The sequence below is a fragment of the Schistocerca serialis genome, chromosome 3, assembly GCF_023864345.2.
Source record: "Schistocerca serialis cubense isolate TAMUIC-IGC-003099 chromosome 3, iqSchSeri2.2, whole genome shotgun sequence".
In the NCBI taxonomy this organism is placed as follows: Eukaryota; Metazoa; Arthropoda; class Insecta; order Orthoptera; family Acrididae; genus Schistocerca; species Schistocerca serialis.
In genome coordinates, this window is record NC_064640.1 from 1,014,823,787 (window position 1) to 1,014,844,145 (window position 20,359).

Below are 20,359 nucleotides of genomic sequence, written 5' to 3' on the forward strand. Positions count from 1 at the left end.
GGTACTGTAGCCTGCTTTCTTCCTCCTTCAACTTCCATGCCCTTATACGTCTTTCCTGGTTTTCTGTCCCTTTATTATCCTTCGTCCCTCTCATTACCAGCAAACGGTGGTCACTATCCAAGGCCTCTGATGTCAATGATGTTCCTATTCATCTCACTATCATACAGGAAGTAGTCAACTATTGACTTTCTCTTTAACTCTTGACTGTACCAGGTAATCTGGTGGCTCTCTCTTTTCCTGAACCAAGAAGGAAGCAAGCTATTTCTTTGACAGAACTCCAACAGTCTTTCACCTTCCTTATTTAGGGAGCTCTGGTTCAAGCACACTTTTGCAGCCTTGTCTTTCTCTTCCAATGTGTGCGTTCAAATCCCCCATTACTATCATATTCTTCCTTCCCATCTGTTTCTGCATTTCCTCTTCAAAATCTTGCTTCTCCTCAGAAGTGCAACCCACCTGCGGTGCTTACACTCGTATTATCTCTATGGTCATCCCCTTGAGTGATGTTTTGGTCATCATCATCCTATCACTTATTCTCTTCACTTCCTCTTTTAATCCACCTCAGACAGTTAATGAAGGTGAAACCATTACAAGAGGAGATAGAGAAATCAAGGCTGAGATGGTATGGACACGTTAAGAGAATGGAGGAGAAAAGGATACTCAGGAGGATACACGAGATGAAACTGAAAGGAATGCGACCAAGAGGAAGACCGAGAGACAGATGGCTGAAAGGAGTAGAGGAATGCATCCAAAAGAAGGGAGAAGAATGGACCAAGGTGAAGACAGGGAGTTGGTGGAAAGACAGAAGACAATGGAGAAGCCTGTGTTCCATACAGACCCAGCCAGAGGCTGAAAACTGTCCAAGATGATGATGATGATGATGATGATGATGATGATGATGATATAGATATTTATCTGGAAGCAAACAAACGCTCTTTCCCCCCCCCCCCCCCCCTCTCTCTCTCTCTCTCTCTCTCTCTCTCTCTCTCTCTCTCTCTCTCAAAGTATGTGATGTGGCTGTATGATAACCGATCTTCTTGCAAATAGCAACATTTAATACAAGCATATACACAGAATGTAGATAGTATTGCAGCTGTAGTCATTAGTTATACTTCCAGTTTCCTAACAGACATTTCAATTTTTACATAAGGGATAAAGTCACACTCCATGCTTTTTACATATAGCAAACAAAAATATTTCAAGCACAAGTTGTTAGCAAGGCACTGGTGTTACAAACTTTCTGTTCTGCTCTTCATTTGATGTATAAGGTTTTCTTTAAGTTCAGCATGATATGACTAACCACAGTTTTGGATTTCTACTGACAAAGGACTTTTCACTTGAAGATTTTTTAATTATGACACACTAATCAGAAATTCCACACTCAGAATGATGATTTTGTGACTTAAAACACTTTTGGTGTCTGTACAAGCATTAGTGTTTGTAAAACAGAGAGAACATGATGGCCAAACAGAGTAATACTAGAATTTTCACACTCTGCAGTATCAAATTACAATAATTTTGTAAAGGAATACTCAGCGACAAAGTTACCAGCATCCTAATAAAATACCTAGAGATGCGTGTTATTATAAAATCTAAAATTTTTTTGATAGCTATGTAATATCCTTGTTCAAAATGTCACTTGCTGCCCAACACTCACAAACACCTACACACTGAAAATCTGTTACAAAAATTCTAAGGTCATTAATACAATGTTAATAAACAGTATATTACTGAAATAACAGGAAAGGTAATGGAAATATCCTAAACAATTAACATAACAGTTTAAGGTTGACTGGCTACTAAAAAAATGACAATGAAATAAATGGATGAGCCAATTACACTGACAATCTATTAAAATCTCCAGACAGACTATTCAGTCAGAGATGAAACATCAGTTCATCTGCAAAAAGGATGAAGAAACTCGTCATTGCCTTAATGCAGGGATTGTGAAAGAATTCAGCTAATCTGTCCTAGGCAAACCACAGAAAACTTAATAAGCATGACTGAATGATGATTTGAGCTCCACTCCTCCTGAAGACAAGTCATTGCCTTAACTTCTGTGCAACTGCAGTGGACTGGAAGGTCAGGTGAACACAAAGCTAAACCACACCGAGATGAAACTGCCTGACAGATCAAAACTGTGTGTCAGGCAGGGATTCAAACCCGGAATCTTTTCTTTTCTGGGCAATATTCTTACCAACTGAGTTATCCAGGCAAGACTCATTACCCACCATCACAGCTTTACTTACTTCTGCCAGACCTATCCTCTGTTTTCCAAATTTCACAGATGTTCTCCTGGATACCTTGTGGGCTAGCAGTCTTAGAATAAAGGAAATCATTTAGGATAGAACATCGGGAACTGTTTTCAGAATGACTCTACCACTCTGCAGTGGAATGTACATTACTGTGAAACTTTCTGGAAGAATAAAACTATTTTTGATCCGTCACAAAGTTTCACAACAGCACACATCCTGCTGCAGACTGGAAGATTCATTCTACACTGAAATGTTTGAGCAAACTGTCAACAGTGTAGAAAGGTTGCTCATCACATCAGCTCTATGCTTTGCCGATGATTTAGTGAATTTGAAGATGGAAGAGAAGGTGTCAGATCTGCTCAAGATGGAGACAGCTTTGTGTCAATGTATTTCTAAAAGCTGAAAAAGTTGTGTAGTAACTGACACATCATTTTCTATTTAGCAGTGTTCCATAAAGGACAATGGCAATAAGTACAATGACAGACTGAACATCTGGAGCTAATGCGGGACTCAATTTTACAATTGTAATTAAAAAGTACAAAGCCACATCAAAAAATGTAGCTGCTGATACATGATGAGCTGCGAAACAGACCTGTAGCAGTAAATATCTGGGTAGTGTGAATCAATGAGTACACATGATTAAAAGGGGAGTTGTCACCATGCCAGTAAGTTGGACTTTCACTCAACAGAAACATCTTAAGGAGAGACAGAATTCTTTTACAGCTTCTATTTTTCTCAGCTCGTGAAAAGAGCACTTAAGTTGCAGTTTAAAGTACTGGCAATGCTACTTTCTACTTTAAATAGATTTTCCACTCAAGGAATTAAAATGTGAAGCTAATTACCAAGTTGAAAAATGAAGAAACCAGCTTAGTATTTGCCAAGTTTACATGACAGTAAATACCATTACGGATTTACTGACAACATTCACTTTTAATTACTCTAATGCACCAAGTTGATAAGAACCAATAGCAGTTTAAGGGAGTTAAAGGAGGGGGAAGGAGGGAAGACTTCGATTTGGAAACAGCTCCAGGCTGCCACCTTCCCCCTCCCGTCAAGGTCTGATACCTGTGGTAACATGTGCATCCTCTGTATCCATCCCAAATAAACATCAATACAGGATATACACAATGTTGTTGTTGTGGTCTTCAGTCCTGAGACTGGTTTGATGCAGCTCTCCATGCTACTCTATCCTGTGCAAGCTTCTTCATCTCCCAGTACCTACTGCAACCTACATCCTTCTGAATCTCTTTAGAGTATTTATCTCTTGGTCTCCCTCTACGAGTTTTACCCTCCACGCTGCCCTCCAATACTAAATTGGTGATCCCTTGATGTCTCAGAACATGTCCTACCAACCGATGCCTTCTTCCAGTCAAGTTGTGCCACAAACTTCTCTTCTCCCCAATCCTATTCAATACTTCCTCATTAGTTATGTGATCTACCCATCTAATCTTCAGCATTCTTCTGTAGCACCACATTTCGAAAGCTTCTATTCTCTTCTTGTCCAAACTATTTATCGTCCATGTTTCACTTCCATACATGGCTACACTCCATACGAATACTTTCAGAAATGACTTCCTGACACTTAAATCAATACTGGATGTTAACAAATTTCTCTTCTTCAGAAACGCTTTCCTTGCCATTGCCAGCCTACATTTTATATCCTCTCTACTTCGACCATCATCAGTTATTTTGCTCCCCAAATAGCAAAACTCCTTTACTACTTTAAGTGCCTCATTTCCTAATCTAATTCCCTCAGCATCACCCGACTTAATTAGACTACATTCCATTATCCTTGTTTTGCTTTTGTTGATGTTCATCTTATATCCTCCTTTCAAGACACTGTCCATTCCATTCAACTGCTCTTCCAAGCCCTTTGATGTCTCTGACAGAATTACAATGTCATCGGCGAACCTCAAAGTTTTTATTTCTTCTCCATGAATTTTAATACCTACCCCGAATTTTTCTTTTGTTTCCTTTACTGCTTGCTCAATATACAGATTGAACAACATCGGGGAGAGGCTACAACCCTGTCTTACTCCCTTCCCAACCACTGCTTCCCTTTCATGTCCCTCGACTCTTATAACTGCCATCTGGTTTCTGTACAAATTGTAAATAGCCTTTCGCTCCCTGTATTTTACCCCTGCCACCTTTAGAATTTGAAAGAGAGTATTCCAGTCAACATTGTCAAAAGCTTTCTCTAAGTCTACAAATGCTAGAAACGTAGGTTTGCCTTTCCTTAATCTTTCTTCTAAGATAAGTCGTAAGGTCAGTATTGCCTCACGTGTTCCAGTGTTTCTACGGAATCCAAACTGATCTTCCCCGAGGTTGGCTTCTACTAGTTTTTCCATTCGTCTGTAAAGAATTCGTGTTAGTATTTTGCAGCTGTGACTTATTAAGCTGATAGTTCGGTAATTTTCACATCTGTCAACACCTGCTTTCTTCGGGATTGGAATTATTATATTCTTCTTGAAGTCTGAGGGTATTTCGCCTGTTTCATACATCTTGCTCACCAGATGGTAGAGTTTTGTCAGGACTGGCTCTCCCAAGGCCGTCAGTAGTTCCAATGGAATATTGTCTACTCCCGGGGCCTTGTTTCGACTCAGGTCTTTCAGTGCTCTGTCAAACTCTTCACGCAGTATCGTATCTCCCATTTCATCTTCATCTACATCCTCTTCCATTTCCATAATATTGTCCTCAAGTACATCGCCCTTGTATAGACCCTCTATATACTCCTTCCACCTTTCTGCTTTCCCTTCTTTGCTTAGAACTGGGTTTCCATCTGAGCTCTTGATATTCATACAAGTTGTTCTCTGATCTCCAAAGGTCTCTTTAATTTTCCTGTAGGCGGTATCTATCTTACCCCTAGTGAGATAGGCCTCTACATCCTTACATTTGTCCTCTAGCCATCCCTGCTTAGCCATTTTGCACTTCCTGGCGATCTCATTTTTGAGACGTTTGTATTCATTTTTGCCTGTTTCACTTATTGCATTTTTATATTTTCTCCTTTCATCAATTAAATTCAATATTTCTTCTGTTACCCAAGGATTTCTACTAGCCCTCGTCTTTTTACCTACTTGATCCTCTGCTGCCTTCACTACTTCATCCCTCAAAGCTACCCATTCTTCTTCTACTGTATTTATTTCCCCCATTCCTGTCAATTGCTCCCTTATGCTCTCACACAAAGATATACACAAAGAGCCATCTAAATGGAATAAACATTTATTCTGTCTCAACTGTGGTGAGAAACTTAATGCATGTAGGGGAAATTACATGGGTTATTAACTTAAAAAGTTAAAAATTATATTGGGAAGGTCAGTACTGGGGTGGACCACAGCTGCAGGCCCCTCAGGATATGTTTTCTGGCAAGAAGAGCCCCCTCCATATCCACCCCTAAATCTGCCAAATTGCATATGACGATAAATTTTACTTTCATTCACGAAACTTACAACTTCCTTGGCTGTTCTCTGTCATCTGAGTATCAGGAGGTTGGGAAATGCACAGGTTTCATTCTCGCTTCAGTTAAGTGGAAGAGTCACACTCATTGAGAATAGGAGTTACTGTCAGCGACACTCCACTTTTTGCCATAACATGATGTCATGGGTAAGTATGATCTGGCTTACCTATTGGGATACTATGGTGCGTGCATATGTGTATGTGTGTGGTTTTTTTGATAGAAGTCTGCCATGCCGTAGATGATCCCTTGGTTATCTTCAGTTTGTTGGATGTTGTGATAGCTTCCAATTCCATATCCCAAGCTTTCAAATTACTTGGTACCTCAGTTGTGATAATAAGTCACTGTATGGTACTGCAAGTGCAAGTATTACCCCTGTAGTTGCTTCCTTAGCCAATATATCAGAAAGATCATTTCACAAACCGCTTAAGGGGTTCAGTGTCCTAGTGAATCTGATGGTTGATCATGAATTGTGGGGCTGAATAAAAACACTTTGTTGTTAGAGACCAAAATATTCAGGGGAATAACATTGATCTATCACTTGCAGGCAGGACGTGTAGTTGCTGTACACGGGAATTTTTTAGTTGCTGGAGTTTCAAAGTATTGCAATGGTGTAGATCAGGTTGTACCCATGAAGTCCTACTGCACCACATTCTGTCACAAGTGCCAGTCATTTGTCCATCCCTGCCTGCTGGTACTTTGGTGGCATACAGTCACATAGGCTACAGCCCACATCCTTGACTGAACACATCTTTTTGCTTAACCCTGCACATCTCAGCCTGTGGGTGTCTAGCTGCCTTCTAGCTGGGCAAGCTGGAACAACTTGCTGTACATATATAAGTCATCAACTCTACATGCTGCAGACATTAGGTTGAAGTTGCTGTTTATAGCATCCAAAAGCTTAACCAACATGGACTTGATGAGCAGCAAATGCCAATAAACGGAAGGGGGGGGGGGGGGGTGCCTTGACTATGAATCATCTGACTTGGTGCATTTGTGGAGAACTGAACAAACTAGGTGCCAGGAAAGAGTGAAGTCAGAGTTTTCCTTAGAGCCACAGAACAGGTTGGGTTAAATACCAAGGATGGCTTCCAGTGGCAACTGGACTGGTCTACATGGTCTAGAGAAATTCACATAAAAAGTCTGAACTGTTGGTTGTGGAACAGAATGTAATAACCAAAGCAGTCTGGCATCAGATGAATTCTGAAAACACAGTTGCTGGTCTCTCTCTCTAATAAGCCTAGCACTGATTGTATCACTGATCCATAAGAAGTGAATCCATAGTACAGGTAGGCTAAAATCTATTATAAACTCGATCTCAGATGCTCTCTACGAGGTGTTGCTAAGGAATTGGATGATATTAATACCGTAATGATTTTTTTCCAATTTTTTTTATTAATAAGAAGCATCCTATAGTGAATGACATTACATATGCACATATAAAGACAGCTTTTAAAGCTCAAAACAATTAGTTACAAAACTTTGAAGATCACCAGTAATAAAATCTCGAGTACACTTGCGCACTGGACTTTGATTAAAATATCCTGAAACCTGACATCATTTGTTAGTTTCTTTTTCACTGTGAAGTCAAAGCATGCATTTCACAAGTTTCCTGTTACCATAATTCTTGGAGGAGCTGGCTGGAGCACAGTGGGTGTATTTTTCTCATACCACTGCCGAGCACTTGTCACTCAACTGAAGAAATGTCGTCACTTTCAGTCTCTGATGAAGTAACATCACATTCTTCTTAACTTTCTGAGCTGCTAAATTCAATGCCAAACTCAGGATCACTGTAGCCATTTTTTTGAAAGCACTGCCTAAATTACAATACAGAAGAGAGTCTGAAAGTGCACATTTTTTGACAAGTATCCAAAGCTGCACACAGTAAAGATGACATCTACTGGCAACCACCTCAACTAAAACACAACCGCCAGACTACAAATTGTCAAATAAAAAAGCCTAAAAAATCAGAATTGTTCAACTACTACAGGTAATTAATTACTTAAATTTAACTACTTGGATACACAGACCTGAGTCTGCTAAAATGCATAAGTTTTCATACGAGAAAATTGATACCCACGGTTCAGGCGTAGTTTTGTACCTTCCACATAACTCCTTGGAGTTGGTGTTTGATGCTACACAAAATGGTGTGGAACTGTAACATAGGCAAAAGGTGTCAAAAAAATACTGATGAAGGGATTGTGAATTCCACAGTGGTCACAATATCATTAATTATGACTGCAAAAAGGTTGTCACTCATAAAACAATCCCTGAGATTCTCTGTTCTTCTATATCAGTTCAGTGATGGGAGTCTTACCATTCCCGACCAAAAGTGTTCTGGCGTAAACACAAGCACCAGAATGAAGAAGAAGAATTGAAGACCAGAGAAGGCAGTGAAACGACGTTAGCCAATGGTGCACGGTATGGACCGCACTACGAAAGGAGTGCCCTAATGACGAAGTGAATATAAGCGCCGCTCCTGGCAGCCTCGGCCACTCAGATTGGCTTCATCTACAGACATCAATGGACAGTTGGAGACCAGCACTTGCATAACAGATTGTAGTGACCCGTATCAAGTGCTTACTTCGACTTTGTCTATAGAGAATATCATTTACTGTTTGCATGTCACCCATCGTTTGCGACACTTGTTCTAAATCCAAAGTTAAGTATTGTAAATTTGATTTATAGAAATAAAACTACTAATGTTATTTGCTTGAATTGTTTTATAGCATTCTGAGAACACAGCATCCTTTAGGCACCCTATAAACAACGAGTGGGCATGACCCAACAACTGGTGACGAGATGTTACAAACAAACTACATGCTGACAGACACAAAAATTTGTGTTTTTTTGTGCTGGCACCTTAATTCTCTCTTGTCTTTACCTTGTAGTAGGGGCGCACATTGCTTTAACAGTTTCTTGTAGTTTTTGCTAATTTGTGTTTTCAGGTGGGCACTGCAGAAAATTTATTTGTACATATTTTTGTCTTTTTGTTGCATTTGTGTCTTCTGACATGCCCACCAATCCTGTCCCACTCCCTGCTCTGGCACCACAGGCGCAAGCGTTAGATGTCACACAGTTAATGTAGATGTTTTAGTTTCAGACACAGCAGATTTCTGCATTACTCAACACGATGCAGCAGCTACTGGCCAACGCACCACGCCTGACAGAAGAAGCACCGCCTACAACAGCTGCTACACCACCTTTTCGACAGTTTAGTGAACAAGACGAGGAATGGCTCGAGTGGTTGTCTCAGTTTGACACCCACATCATCGCCCACAATGTGCCAGGTACTATGAAACTTCGCTACCTATTATCAAAGGCAGGAAGTACAGTGTTCACATTAATTCAAAAACTTTTTCTTAACACCATTCCGAGTGAACTGTCATACGACCAAGTAATACAGTCCCTAACTAACTATTATGACCAACAATTGACTGTGGTAGCAGCTAGGTATCAATTCTTTAATTGAAAAACCACCAGAACAAACTTATTGCGATTGGATAACAGATTTGCAGGGTATGACAAGGAAATGTAAATTCAAATGTGCTTGCAGTGCTTTATATTCAGATGTTATGTGCATGATGTGATCGTGAACAATGTACCTGCTGTCAAAATCAGAGAACAGGTTTTGGAACAATCCGATCCATCATTTCAGCAGATAGTGCAAGTATTAGATCAGTAGCATTCTGGTGCCTTGTCGGCTCATAAATTTGAGCAGCCAGCTATTTGTCGAGTTGAGTCCTTTAGTAACGATCACCCCATTCTGCACCAGCTGTGTACACTAGCCACACTGACAAGGGAACCTCCCCATCGCAGCCCCCTCAGATTTAGTTATAAGTTGGCACAGTGGATAGGCCTTGAAAAACTGAACACAGATCAATCGAGAAAACAGGAAGAAGTTGTGTGGAACTATGAAAAAAATAAGCAACATATACAAACTGAGTAGTCCATGTGCAAGATAGGCAACATAAAGGAGAATGTAAGCTCAGGAGTGCTGTGGTCCCGTGGTTAGCGTGAGCTGCTACGGAAAGAGAGATCCTTGGTTCAAGTCTTCTCTCGAGTGAAAAGTTTAATTTTTTATTTTCAGGCAATTATTTTGCGAAGTTGCACAGGTACACAGAGCAGTATTGTTCACGTGATCGTGTGTCAATTATCAAAGTTCAGGTGCCCACACATAATCAACTTCGCTCTCCAAAATCCCAGGACATGTTCAGATTTGCTTGGACATATGCAGGATTTGACGGTCTACACACGGAAAAATTTGAAAATGCTAAAAACATATGTTTTAACAGAGCACAGGGAAAATTGCGACTGTGAAACTGTTGCATTCATTTGTTGCAGTTTATGTGACAAACTCTTATGTTTTCATCTCTTTTTTTGGGAGTGATTATCACATCCACAAGCAAACCTAAATCGGGCAAGGTAGAAGAATCTTTTTACCCATTCGCCAAGTGTACAAGTTAGATGGGTCGACAACATATTCCTGTCATGCGACGCAGATGCCATCACCAGTGTCGTACAGAATATATCAGACGTGTTTTCTTGTGGAGGAATCGGTTGAGCTATGACCTTGCGATCAAATGTTTTAGGTTCCCATTGGAGAGGTACGTCCTTTCGTCTACTAATCACACGGTTTTGCGGTGCGGTCGCAAAACACAGACACTAAACTTATTACAGTGAACAGAGACATCAATGAACGAATGGACAGACCATAACTTTGCGAAAATAAAAAAAGTAAAATTTTCACTCGAGGGAAGACTTGAACCAAGGACCTCGCACTCTGCAGCTGTTCACGCTAACCACGAGACTGTGGCGCTCCTGATCTCAGAGTAACCTTGATGTTGCCTGTCTTGCGCATGGACTACTCAGTTTGTATATTTTGCTTATTTTTTTCATAGTTCCACACAACTTCTCCCTGTTTTCTCGATTGATCTGTGTTCAGTTTTTCAAGGCCTATCCACTGTGCCAACTTATAACTAAATCTGACGGGGTGCGATGGGGAGGTTCCCTTGTGAGTAAACAACTTTCCACGCCACGTAAGCAGTTTGGTAAACAGGTGGCTACACAGGCGAACAGAATTAAGTCTTGCCCTGGGTGTTATTCATGGCACAAACGCCAAGACTGCTCCTCTCAACAAGCTCAGTGTTATGCTTGTGGTAGGAAAGGACATGTACAATCCATATGTTTGCAACGGAACAAACATCAGAATTCGGCACACTCCAAAAATCTCATCAAAAGTCCCATGTCATTAATGCAGTATATTCAAGGCCTGCAACTAGCAAGCAAGCAGTTTTGTAAGTGATACGTCAGTCAAACAAACTTTTTGTACATTTACTTATTTGAGGGGAATGTGTGAAATTTCAGTTGGACACAGGAGCCTCTGTCACACTGCTGAATCGTACCACATATAAACTGTTGGGCTCCCCATGCATGTCTAAAACTAGCGCACAACCGGCAGCTTATAATGGACAAGACATTCCCATTCTCAGAACATTTACTTTGCCTGCTACATATCGCTCACATCCGTGGACAGTGACTTTTACAGTGCTACAATCATGCGAGTGTAAGAACATATTTGGTCTTGATTCTTTTGAAGTGTTTGGCTTGAACATTCAGGACAATGTGTTGTCAGTGTCTGCATTCAATGCAAAAAAAAAAAAAACAGTGTAGCTAGCTTGCTAAAAGAATTCCCAGAACTCTTTTCTGAAGGTTTAGGAAAAGGATAACAAGTTATTTGCACATATTACGCTGAAAGACAATGCTGTACCAAAATTTTGCTGGGCCAGAACTGTTCCCATTGCATTACATGTCCAAGTCGCTGCTGAACTTAAAGAAATGCAAGATAATGTAGTTATTGAGCCCATATCAGTTAGTCAATGTGAAAGTCCACTGGGTTTGCTCCCCAAACCTTCAGGTCACATTCGCCTCTGTGTTGATCCACAGTCAACCCACAAACTGTCACTGATACTTATCCATTGCCACGCCCAGAAGATCTCATCCAAATTAGGCACTGGGCACTACTTTTCACAAATTGATTTGCATGATGAAGAATCTAAAAAAGTGTGTGTAGTCAATACTCATTTGGGCTTGTTTAAATATTTGCATTTGCCTTTTGGCAGTGCTTCCGCACCTGCCATTTTTCCACGGTATTTGGAACAGCTGACTGCATAAGTGCCAAACTGTTCAAACTATTTGGACAATATTGTAGTAGCAGGTAACACACCTGAAGAACATACTGCCAATTTATGTTCTTTTTTTTCGTGCGTTATCTGATGCAGGACTAAACTGTACATGGGGCAAGTGTGATTTTTTAAACCTGGTTTGCAGGGTCTTGGTCATGTCATAAAAAGTCAAGGTGTACATCCTCTTCAGTCACATTTGCTAGCCGTGCGAGATTTGCCTGTTCCTCGAAACGTCACAGAATTGCAGTTAGTTTTAGGCAAAATGAACTATTATATTTGGTTCACACTGAATGCTCCACAAATTCAGCTCCTTTGCATCCCTTGCATTGCAAGAATGTTCCCTCTGTCTGGACAGATGAGTGCCAAGTAGCTTTTAAAACTTAAAGATGCATTGCTCAGTGATCGATGCCTAGTTCACTTTGATCCTGACAACCCAGTGGTATTGCAAGTTGACGCTTCCTCTTACGGAATCGGTGCAGTGCTTTCACACAGAATTGGTGGTAAAGACAGACCTATTGCTTTTGCATCAAAAGTGTTGTCTAAAGCTCAGCATAACTACTCACAAATTGAAAAAGAGGCATTGGCTATGTGTATGTTGACACCAAATTCCATCACTATTTGTACAGCAGAAAATTCTACTTAGTAACGGATCACAAGCCTTTGCAATCCTTGTTTCATCCGACAAGAACTGCCCAAAAATTGCAAAAAATGGGCTTTGTTGTTGTCTCAATATCAGTACGAGATTGTGTATCATCCGACAGTTCAACACGGTAATGCGGACGCACTTACACGTCTTCTGATTGGCCCTGATACAGACTTTGATGCTTCTGCTGCATCTTGTTGTCACATTGATGCTCAGTATTCTGAAGTGCTTCAGTCTTTTCTACTGAACTACAAGAAAATTGCACAGGCCACAGAAGCTGATTCTGATTTGAACATTTGGTCCAGTATATTCACACATCGTGGCCTCACTCAACGAATAGCATAAAGAAGTGTGTAGTGCGCCGATACTTTGCACATCAGCATAGTCTTGTCGTACAGAAAGGTGTAATTCGTGTTCAAACAGACAGTGGACAGTACAGTGTATTGATCCCTAAAGCTTTGCACAAAGAAGTGTTGCAGTTACTTCACCAAGGACACTGGGGGATTGTTTGTACGAAACAGTTTGTGCATTGACACTGTACTTGGCAGGGTATGGACACCCAAATAGAATAGATGACGTCACAGTGTCATGTATGTGTGGAAAATCAGGCCAAGCAGAGAATTTTTATGACTAAAGTCTGCAGCTTCACTCCTTTGCTGCATGTGAAGTTGTGCTCAACTCCATGCTCTCATGCACTCCCCCTCCCCCCCGTAACGTTGCAAGTCCATACGCAATAGCATTTATTGCACTACTTTGCAGTATGACTCGTAGCTTTGGTGCTGTTGGGGGTGACAGAAACAGCCACTTGGATTTTAGTGCGACTCATTCGCACCTGTCACTATGCTAGCCGTGGGAAGCGGTATCTGAGTCACTTTGAGCAACTGTATATTCAAACCCTTAAGAATTTGAATAAACTATATTAAATATTATTCAATTTAGTTAAAGTCAATATACTGCCCTTAGTTATTAATAAGAAGATTGTGTAAAAATCTCAGCTTTCTAGCTGGCATACTTTCAGATTTAGAGAAAATTACCTAAAACACCCCAAACTGACACTTGTAAGATTAAAGTCAGTTAGGATTCATAACAGTTTGTCTGTTAGTATAATTTGGAATCATTACTGAAGTTCACAGAATTTTGTCATTTTTCTAAAGAGTTGAAGCAATCGCCCTCCACCCGAAAATTTTGTTATAAGATATTACAGGATAGCTTGCCACCAGAGTTGAAGCAGACTTTGCAAACGTCAGTATTGATGGTGTTTTTCTTCAACGCTGCTTTTAACATGGTCTGAATAGAAACGGGCTGGTGATCTGATGCCGTACTGATGTAGGTGGAACTTTTTTAGTGAACAGTACGACAAGAGACAGCGAACAAACAAGGACGACGCATTTTCTAACCCACCCTGCCGCCTCCCCCCCCACCTCTGCCCCCCCTCCACACCCAGAGAGAGAGAGAGAGAGAGAGAGAGAGAGAGAGAGAGAGAGAGAGAGAGTGTGTAACCAAATACATAACACTATCCAATACCCTAAAACATGTAATATATGCGTCGTCCTTGTTTGTTCGCTGTCTCTTGTCGTACTGTTCACTAAAAAAGTTCCACCTACATCAGTACGGCATCAGATCACCAGCCCGTTTCTATTCAGACCATGTTAAAAGCAGCGTTGAAGAAAAACACCATCAATACTGACGTTTGCAAAGTCTGCTTCAACTCTGGTGGCAAGCTATCCTGTAATATATTGCAACACAGGTAAAAAAGTACAATAAATATGTTAAGTGCACGGACCTGGAATCCCACTGGTTTCTTCAAGCTGCCTACGCAGCTCTTCAATTTCTAGCTGGAACTGTCTTAGAAGAGCATCTTTTGGATCCTCATTGACTCTAGCTCTGTTCTCTATGTTTTTGGCTCTGTTAGCATACCGCAGAGTACTTATTGTTTCATCATAGTTGTAGTCTGCAGGTCCAATATTGGCACACTGAAGCAAACACAAATAAAAATTAAAAAACTGATGTACAGAAAGAGTGCGAGTTGTAATTTTGTGCCCATAAAATAAATCTATCGTATATTGTATAGTTATTTTCTCAGGTACTGTGGTAACATTTTTGAAGTTGTACTGACTTATGAGCTACTGCAATTCAATTCAGTGGTTTCTCTACAAATCTCTAGGCCTAAATTTTATTAAGAGTTGCAAAGAAATTAGTGTGAACAATAGAAGGCAGTACTTCCAGAATCAATTTATTTCAATTAGCCTTTTTCATTGACAATAAACACCCTTAAGTTGAAATCATACCATAACAGTCTTTGAATTTCCACCAAGTGAATCTTGAAGCAGTCTTGTAAGTTTTGAGTTGCGGTAGGGAATGTGTGTGCATTTACCATCTACAAGGGCAGATATTACATTTCCAAGTGTTGATAATGAAAGATTTATTTTAGTTGCCTCCTTGAAACGTATGCCAGTTGCTCCAGTTTTACTCTGTCTCTCAGAGCCCTAGAAAGAACAACAAATATTGTACATCTGTCTGCATACAACAATACAAAATTATCACATATTTACTAGAACAAAAATTACAAATTATTTGTTTACAATTATTTTAACAAAGGTTTCCACAGTTCTAATCATGAGTCAATTTTTGTACCTCATCCCCTCCACAAACAAGTTTGGAAAAATAAGCAGACCTGTCCATTTCAAATTCAAATGAAAAAGAATAAGAAAAACACGCATTTCAGGACACTAGTATCCAAACCAAATTAAATACTATGACACAATTGTCCTTGAAAGACACGAGGCCTACAGCCTCATTTTATTGGATGGTAGTTCCAGAGGAGAATATGGTCAGCACCCTACTCCCAGCCACTAACATCAGCTCTTGATATGAGACTGAGTGGGCTCTACTCCAGTCCTTGCACCAAGGGCAGTATTGGAGATTTAACCTAGGTCTACTGTGTTGCAGTCAGACATGCTGCCTACTCAGTTATAAAGACAGGTGCCTTATGGTATCCTCTAATGCACTTTGTGTAAATGACAGTACAATTTCTTCAACAAAGGTATGGTTGATTCTCTTCTCTATCTGTGCCCCACTAACAATAACATTAAAATGTAGCCTTCCTTTCAATGTTGCCAGAAAATTAGAAGTGTTTTGTCTTCAAGTATGAAACAAACATATGGTCTGATCAAAATTAATTACTACTTTCAACATCAACAGGCTGACCTTGCCACTTTGTCATGACGAAGCATCAGTTCACTTGCTGCATTCGAACAGTGTACAGCATCTGACACAGTTGGAACAAATCTCATTTTACAACTGGAAAGTTAAGCACTGTCCAGGGTTTGTATAAGTATCTGAAGTTGCAGCAGGCAATAGAATACTCTACCTGTGCAGGCCATGTACTACCTATTTTATGGATCTTACCTGAGAAGCATATGAATGACAGCCATAGTAATAACATTATAATGACAGATGTCAACTTACAAATAACGTTAATGAGACTGTAGTTATGCATCTGTAAAGAAAGCAATTCAGTGAAAGGCTTCATCACAAGGGGTCCAAGTAGTCTCTCATGTACATCCACCACTCTTTGCACAACTGCATATGAGGTCTGTTCAAAAAATTCCTGAACATTCGTAATTTTGTGCCAATGGTGTGTTAGAGCATCCCTCTGCATGTCTCTGTTTAATGTGCAACTGTTGGAAGTTTCATTGTTGTATGTCTGTTAGTTATTGTTCAGTGCTGTAATCAGTGGCACATTGTGTTGCACAGTTCACGAATTTCAAGATGGCAGAGTTAGAGGAGCAAGCATCTACATTAAATTTTGCATGAAACTAAAGAAAACCAGATGATGAAGGAAGCCTATGGTAATGAGTGCTTACCCAAACTCAGTGTTATGAGAGGTTCACACGGTTTAAAAATGGCTGGATGGAAGTTAAAGATGTCCCTCATTTAGCACGCCCTTTGAGGTCTACTGACGACACTCATGTAAGGAACGTCAAAGAAATTGTGTGTGCCAATTGAAGATTGACTGTCCAAGAGATTGCAGAAGAATGTAACATTTCAGTTGGATCATGTCATGAAATCCTGACAAAGCATTTTGGAATGCATCATGTTGCCGTCAAGTTCATCCCATGGTTCACGAGTCAAGACCAGAAAGACCTTTGCCTCACAATCTGTGAAGAGCTTTTGGATCGCACAAATGAGAATATGATGTTCCTTAAGATAATCATAACTGCAGATGAGACATCGGTTTATAGTTATGGTGTTGAGGCCAAGGTTCAGTCTTCTCAATGGGTCAGAAAATCTTCTTCAAGACCAAAAAAAGCTCGTCAGGTCAGATCAAATGTCAAAGTCATGCTGATAGTTTTCTTAAACTTTGAAGGATTAGTTCATTATGAACTGGTGCCATAGGGACAAATCGATGGTACTATTGGGACATGTTGCGATGCCTACAAGGAAACGGCCTGAAATGTGGCGAGATAATCCATGGCTCTTGGATCATGACAACGCACCTGCACATTCATCCCTGTTGGTGTGTGACAATTGTACAAAAAACTAAATCACTGTGGTGCCTCATCCTCCATACTCTCCAGACCTGGCCTCTGCGGACTTTTTTTATTTTCAAAGTTGAAAACCCCGTTGAAATGATGATGATTCTCAAGGATAGATGAGAGAAAAGAAAATCTGCAAACAGAATTTCATGTGATCAAGCAAGAGGCACACCAAGACAGCTTCTGCAAGTGGAAACAGTATTGGAAACAGCTTATCAATTGTGAAGGAGAGTATTTCAGACAAGACCACACACAATAAGTAAATGGTAAATGTAGAAAAATTTTGTGGACAAAGTTCCGGAATTTTTTGAACAGACCTCGTACAAGAATATTTCAGGCTGGGTATACATGGTTGACACTGGGACAGAGCATTCCACACAAATGTAATGGGTGGCTGGGTTAACTCCCAGACACAGGCACATTAACATCTCATGGATGCAGTTAGCCTTACAGGTGTAAGCAGTATCAAGATAAAACAAAGTTTCAACATACAGGGTTGTGGAGATTTGTGAATATACTGATATAGTCCAACTGTAAACTGAAGAGTGAGCACCACTTGTGGGAAGAGGGGGACTAAACCTTTCCTAGGATAATGCTGTAAGTGTCATACAGGAATAATAAGAATGACACTGTAGTCACATAAATTCTGTTTGTGTGTGTTTCTTGTGTTAGTTAAATCAGTTACGAATTTTTGTATTCCAATACTGTTAATGCATTTATGAAAAATACACACTCTCTAGGCACTCTGCATTCCCACTGATTTAAAACGCGTACCACAGAAGGGCCAGTATAACTTTTTGAAACAGCCTGTAGGTGTTGTTTGTGACATAGCTGGGTAGAGAGAGTGAGGACTCACCTTCTTGCTCTTCTGTTTGCTAACAGACTCTGCACAATAAAAATAACTTCAATAAATACAAGAATGATGGCAGACACAACTGTAAGTCTGTTTGGAGGGACAGTATGTTCATCAGTGAGCCAGAATCAGTTGAACCTTGACATTTTTCAGGGAGAAAGCTGGAATCACAGACTTAAATGTACTACTGTCTTTATGTCCAAAAGCCAACTTCTTTTTCCAAATTGTGTTGTTGTATCAGGTACTAGCCTATAGCCCGTATTTGCTGAAACTGTAACTGATCGTTTTTGGTTGGTTGGTTGACTGATTTATTTGAGGGAGGGGACCACACACTGAGGTCATCAGTCCCATCAGTCGGGGAAGGATGTGGAAGAAAGTCAGCCATGCCCTTTGATGGAACCATCCTGGCATTTGCCTGAAGCAATTTAGAGAAATCACAGAAAACCTAAATCAGGATGGGCGGACACGGGGCCGAACCGTCGTCCCCCCGAATGCGAGTTCAGTGTGCTAACCACTACACAACCTTGCTCGGTTGATGGTTTTGCTGAAACATCACACTGCAGTGGGCAAGCTACATACTTCCTTTGCATCCAGCATTATCTGCTAGTGAACACTGGTAGATAAGATGATTTTCATTGTTTGCAGCTTCTAAGGTGTAGTGTGCATACTGTAAGACCTTCAGTACACACACCATTAGATTATTCGACTTGTCGCTCTAACGAAGTAGGCGAGTGTCAGCACTATGTCTCGTGGTCTTATCGTGGCGTGTTTATCTTCTGCTGTTAGGTCAGACGATAGAAATACCAATTGCACGCTTAGAGTAGCAGATTGACGGTGACCAACTTTAAACAGAACTTGATTAATTTTCACACACATTTATTAAAATAATAACAAGCATAAGAATTACTTAACTTGGTTCTGGATGCTATTGACAATTGACAATCTGAAGTTCCCTTGGTATTGGTACGTTAATCTTATTCTCACATATCTCTGATACTTGACAAAAGTGTCTATACATTTATCTTCATGGCTATGTACAGGAATATGGTAATCTTGTTAGGCGCAGATGGAAACTTGACTACAGACTGGTACAGACAAATGTAGAACTCGTGCAGACTGGTACAGACAAATGCAGACTAATGCAGACTGGTGTAGACAAATGCAGACTGACTAATCGGAGGTCTGTACACTCGTTATAATACCTCGCGCATTCATGTATCACTGCGCGAGTGTGATCCGTGAGGAGAAAAGGTTCTACATTAGCAGCAATCTCATTGGTTGCGTTACATATTAATACGCGGATTGGCGGAAGCAGAATTCGGTCCGTCTCTATGGCAGCACCATCTCGTAGTGCGAAGATGGACGAGCGCTGTGCCTCTGCCTGCGCTGTTGTGCTTAGCAGGGCGCACTCTAGTGGGAAAGTTGTGTACGTGCTGACTACGCGGAACTATGTACACAACATAAGGGATAAAACATCACACACCATTTTAAATCTTATTATATTGGACTGTGCATGGGCAATAAGCGTAGCTATGCAAAACTTCGAACTGCATGTATGTCAGGCCATTTACATGGATCTATAAAGTTACAAGCACTCTCATATGATACTGATAGTTTTATCTTCTTATTTAATAGTATTCTAGTTTGAAGATAGTTCTTTGTGTCTTGTGTATGAATGACAAATAACATTTTACATAAATGACAGTGGTGATTGACTGGGTAGGTAGTATGACAAATTCTGTACGTACTGGGAAAGAGGGAGATGGAATACCCTGCACAAGACAGCAACACATATTTTTAAGTAAAACAGTAATTTGGATAACTAGGCCTATTAGTTTAGATTCCGCACAAGATCAGCACTGGTCTGAATACAATTTAACAAGCTACTAGTGTAAATAGCTGGGCAATAATATGGTGTAATATGCTGACCTTCACCCAAAAGGAATTTGTACCAACATCCTGTTACTGACAACCTCTTCTCATAATTTGAGACCTCCACCATTTGATCATTAAGGCTCTTAACACATATGTAATGTATTAATTGCAAGTAACAATCTTTTCAGTATTTCTATAAAAATTCTGCCACAACATGGCGTGAGATTGCTGAACACTTTTTTCACCTATTATCCACCTGTATCACAACTGACGACATCTCTCTACAGGTTTAACTAACTTTCCATCAAGTGTTATAAAGGGGTATGGCAAGGAAAGATCTGTTAGAATTTGGGTTATTTTCAACAGCTGTTTCAGCTATAACGTATTGTTTTACACGCGGGTTAAAGGAGCAGGATAGGAGAATATTATGCAAACTTCTTTGAAAAATCATCTTGAGACATCTTGAAACTGGACGACACATCACTGACAAACACTACAGAGTTGATGTGGAATACTATAATCTGATGATACTCACAATCCTACATGGAATTCATATACATAT

General features: G+C 40.2%; 1 protein-coding gene across 1 annotated transcript in view; it reads right to left on the reverse strand.

Annotated features, from left to right (window-relative positions):
* Positions 1-20,359, reverse strand: part of LOC126471476 (kinesin-like protein KIF3A) — a 131,741-nt gene that overhangs the window by 82,188 nt on the left and 29,194 nt on the right. Inside the window, exons 6-7 of the mRNA XM_050099679.1 lie at positions 14,820-15,017; positions 14,315-14,504 (exon numbers count right to left, since the gene is read on the reverse strand). Coding sequence (XP_049955636.1) covers positions 14,315-14,504; positions 14,820-15,017 — 388 coding nt within the window. The remainder of the gene's footprint in view (positions 1-14,314; positions 14,505-14,819; positions 15,018-20,359) is intronic.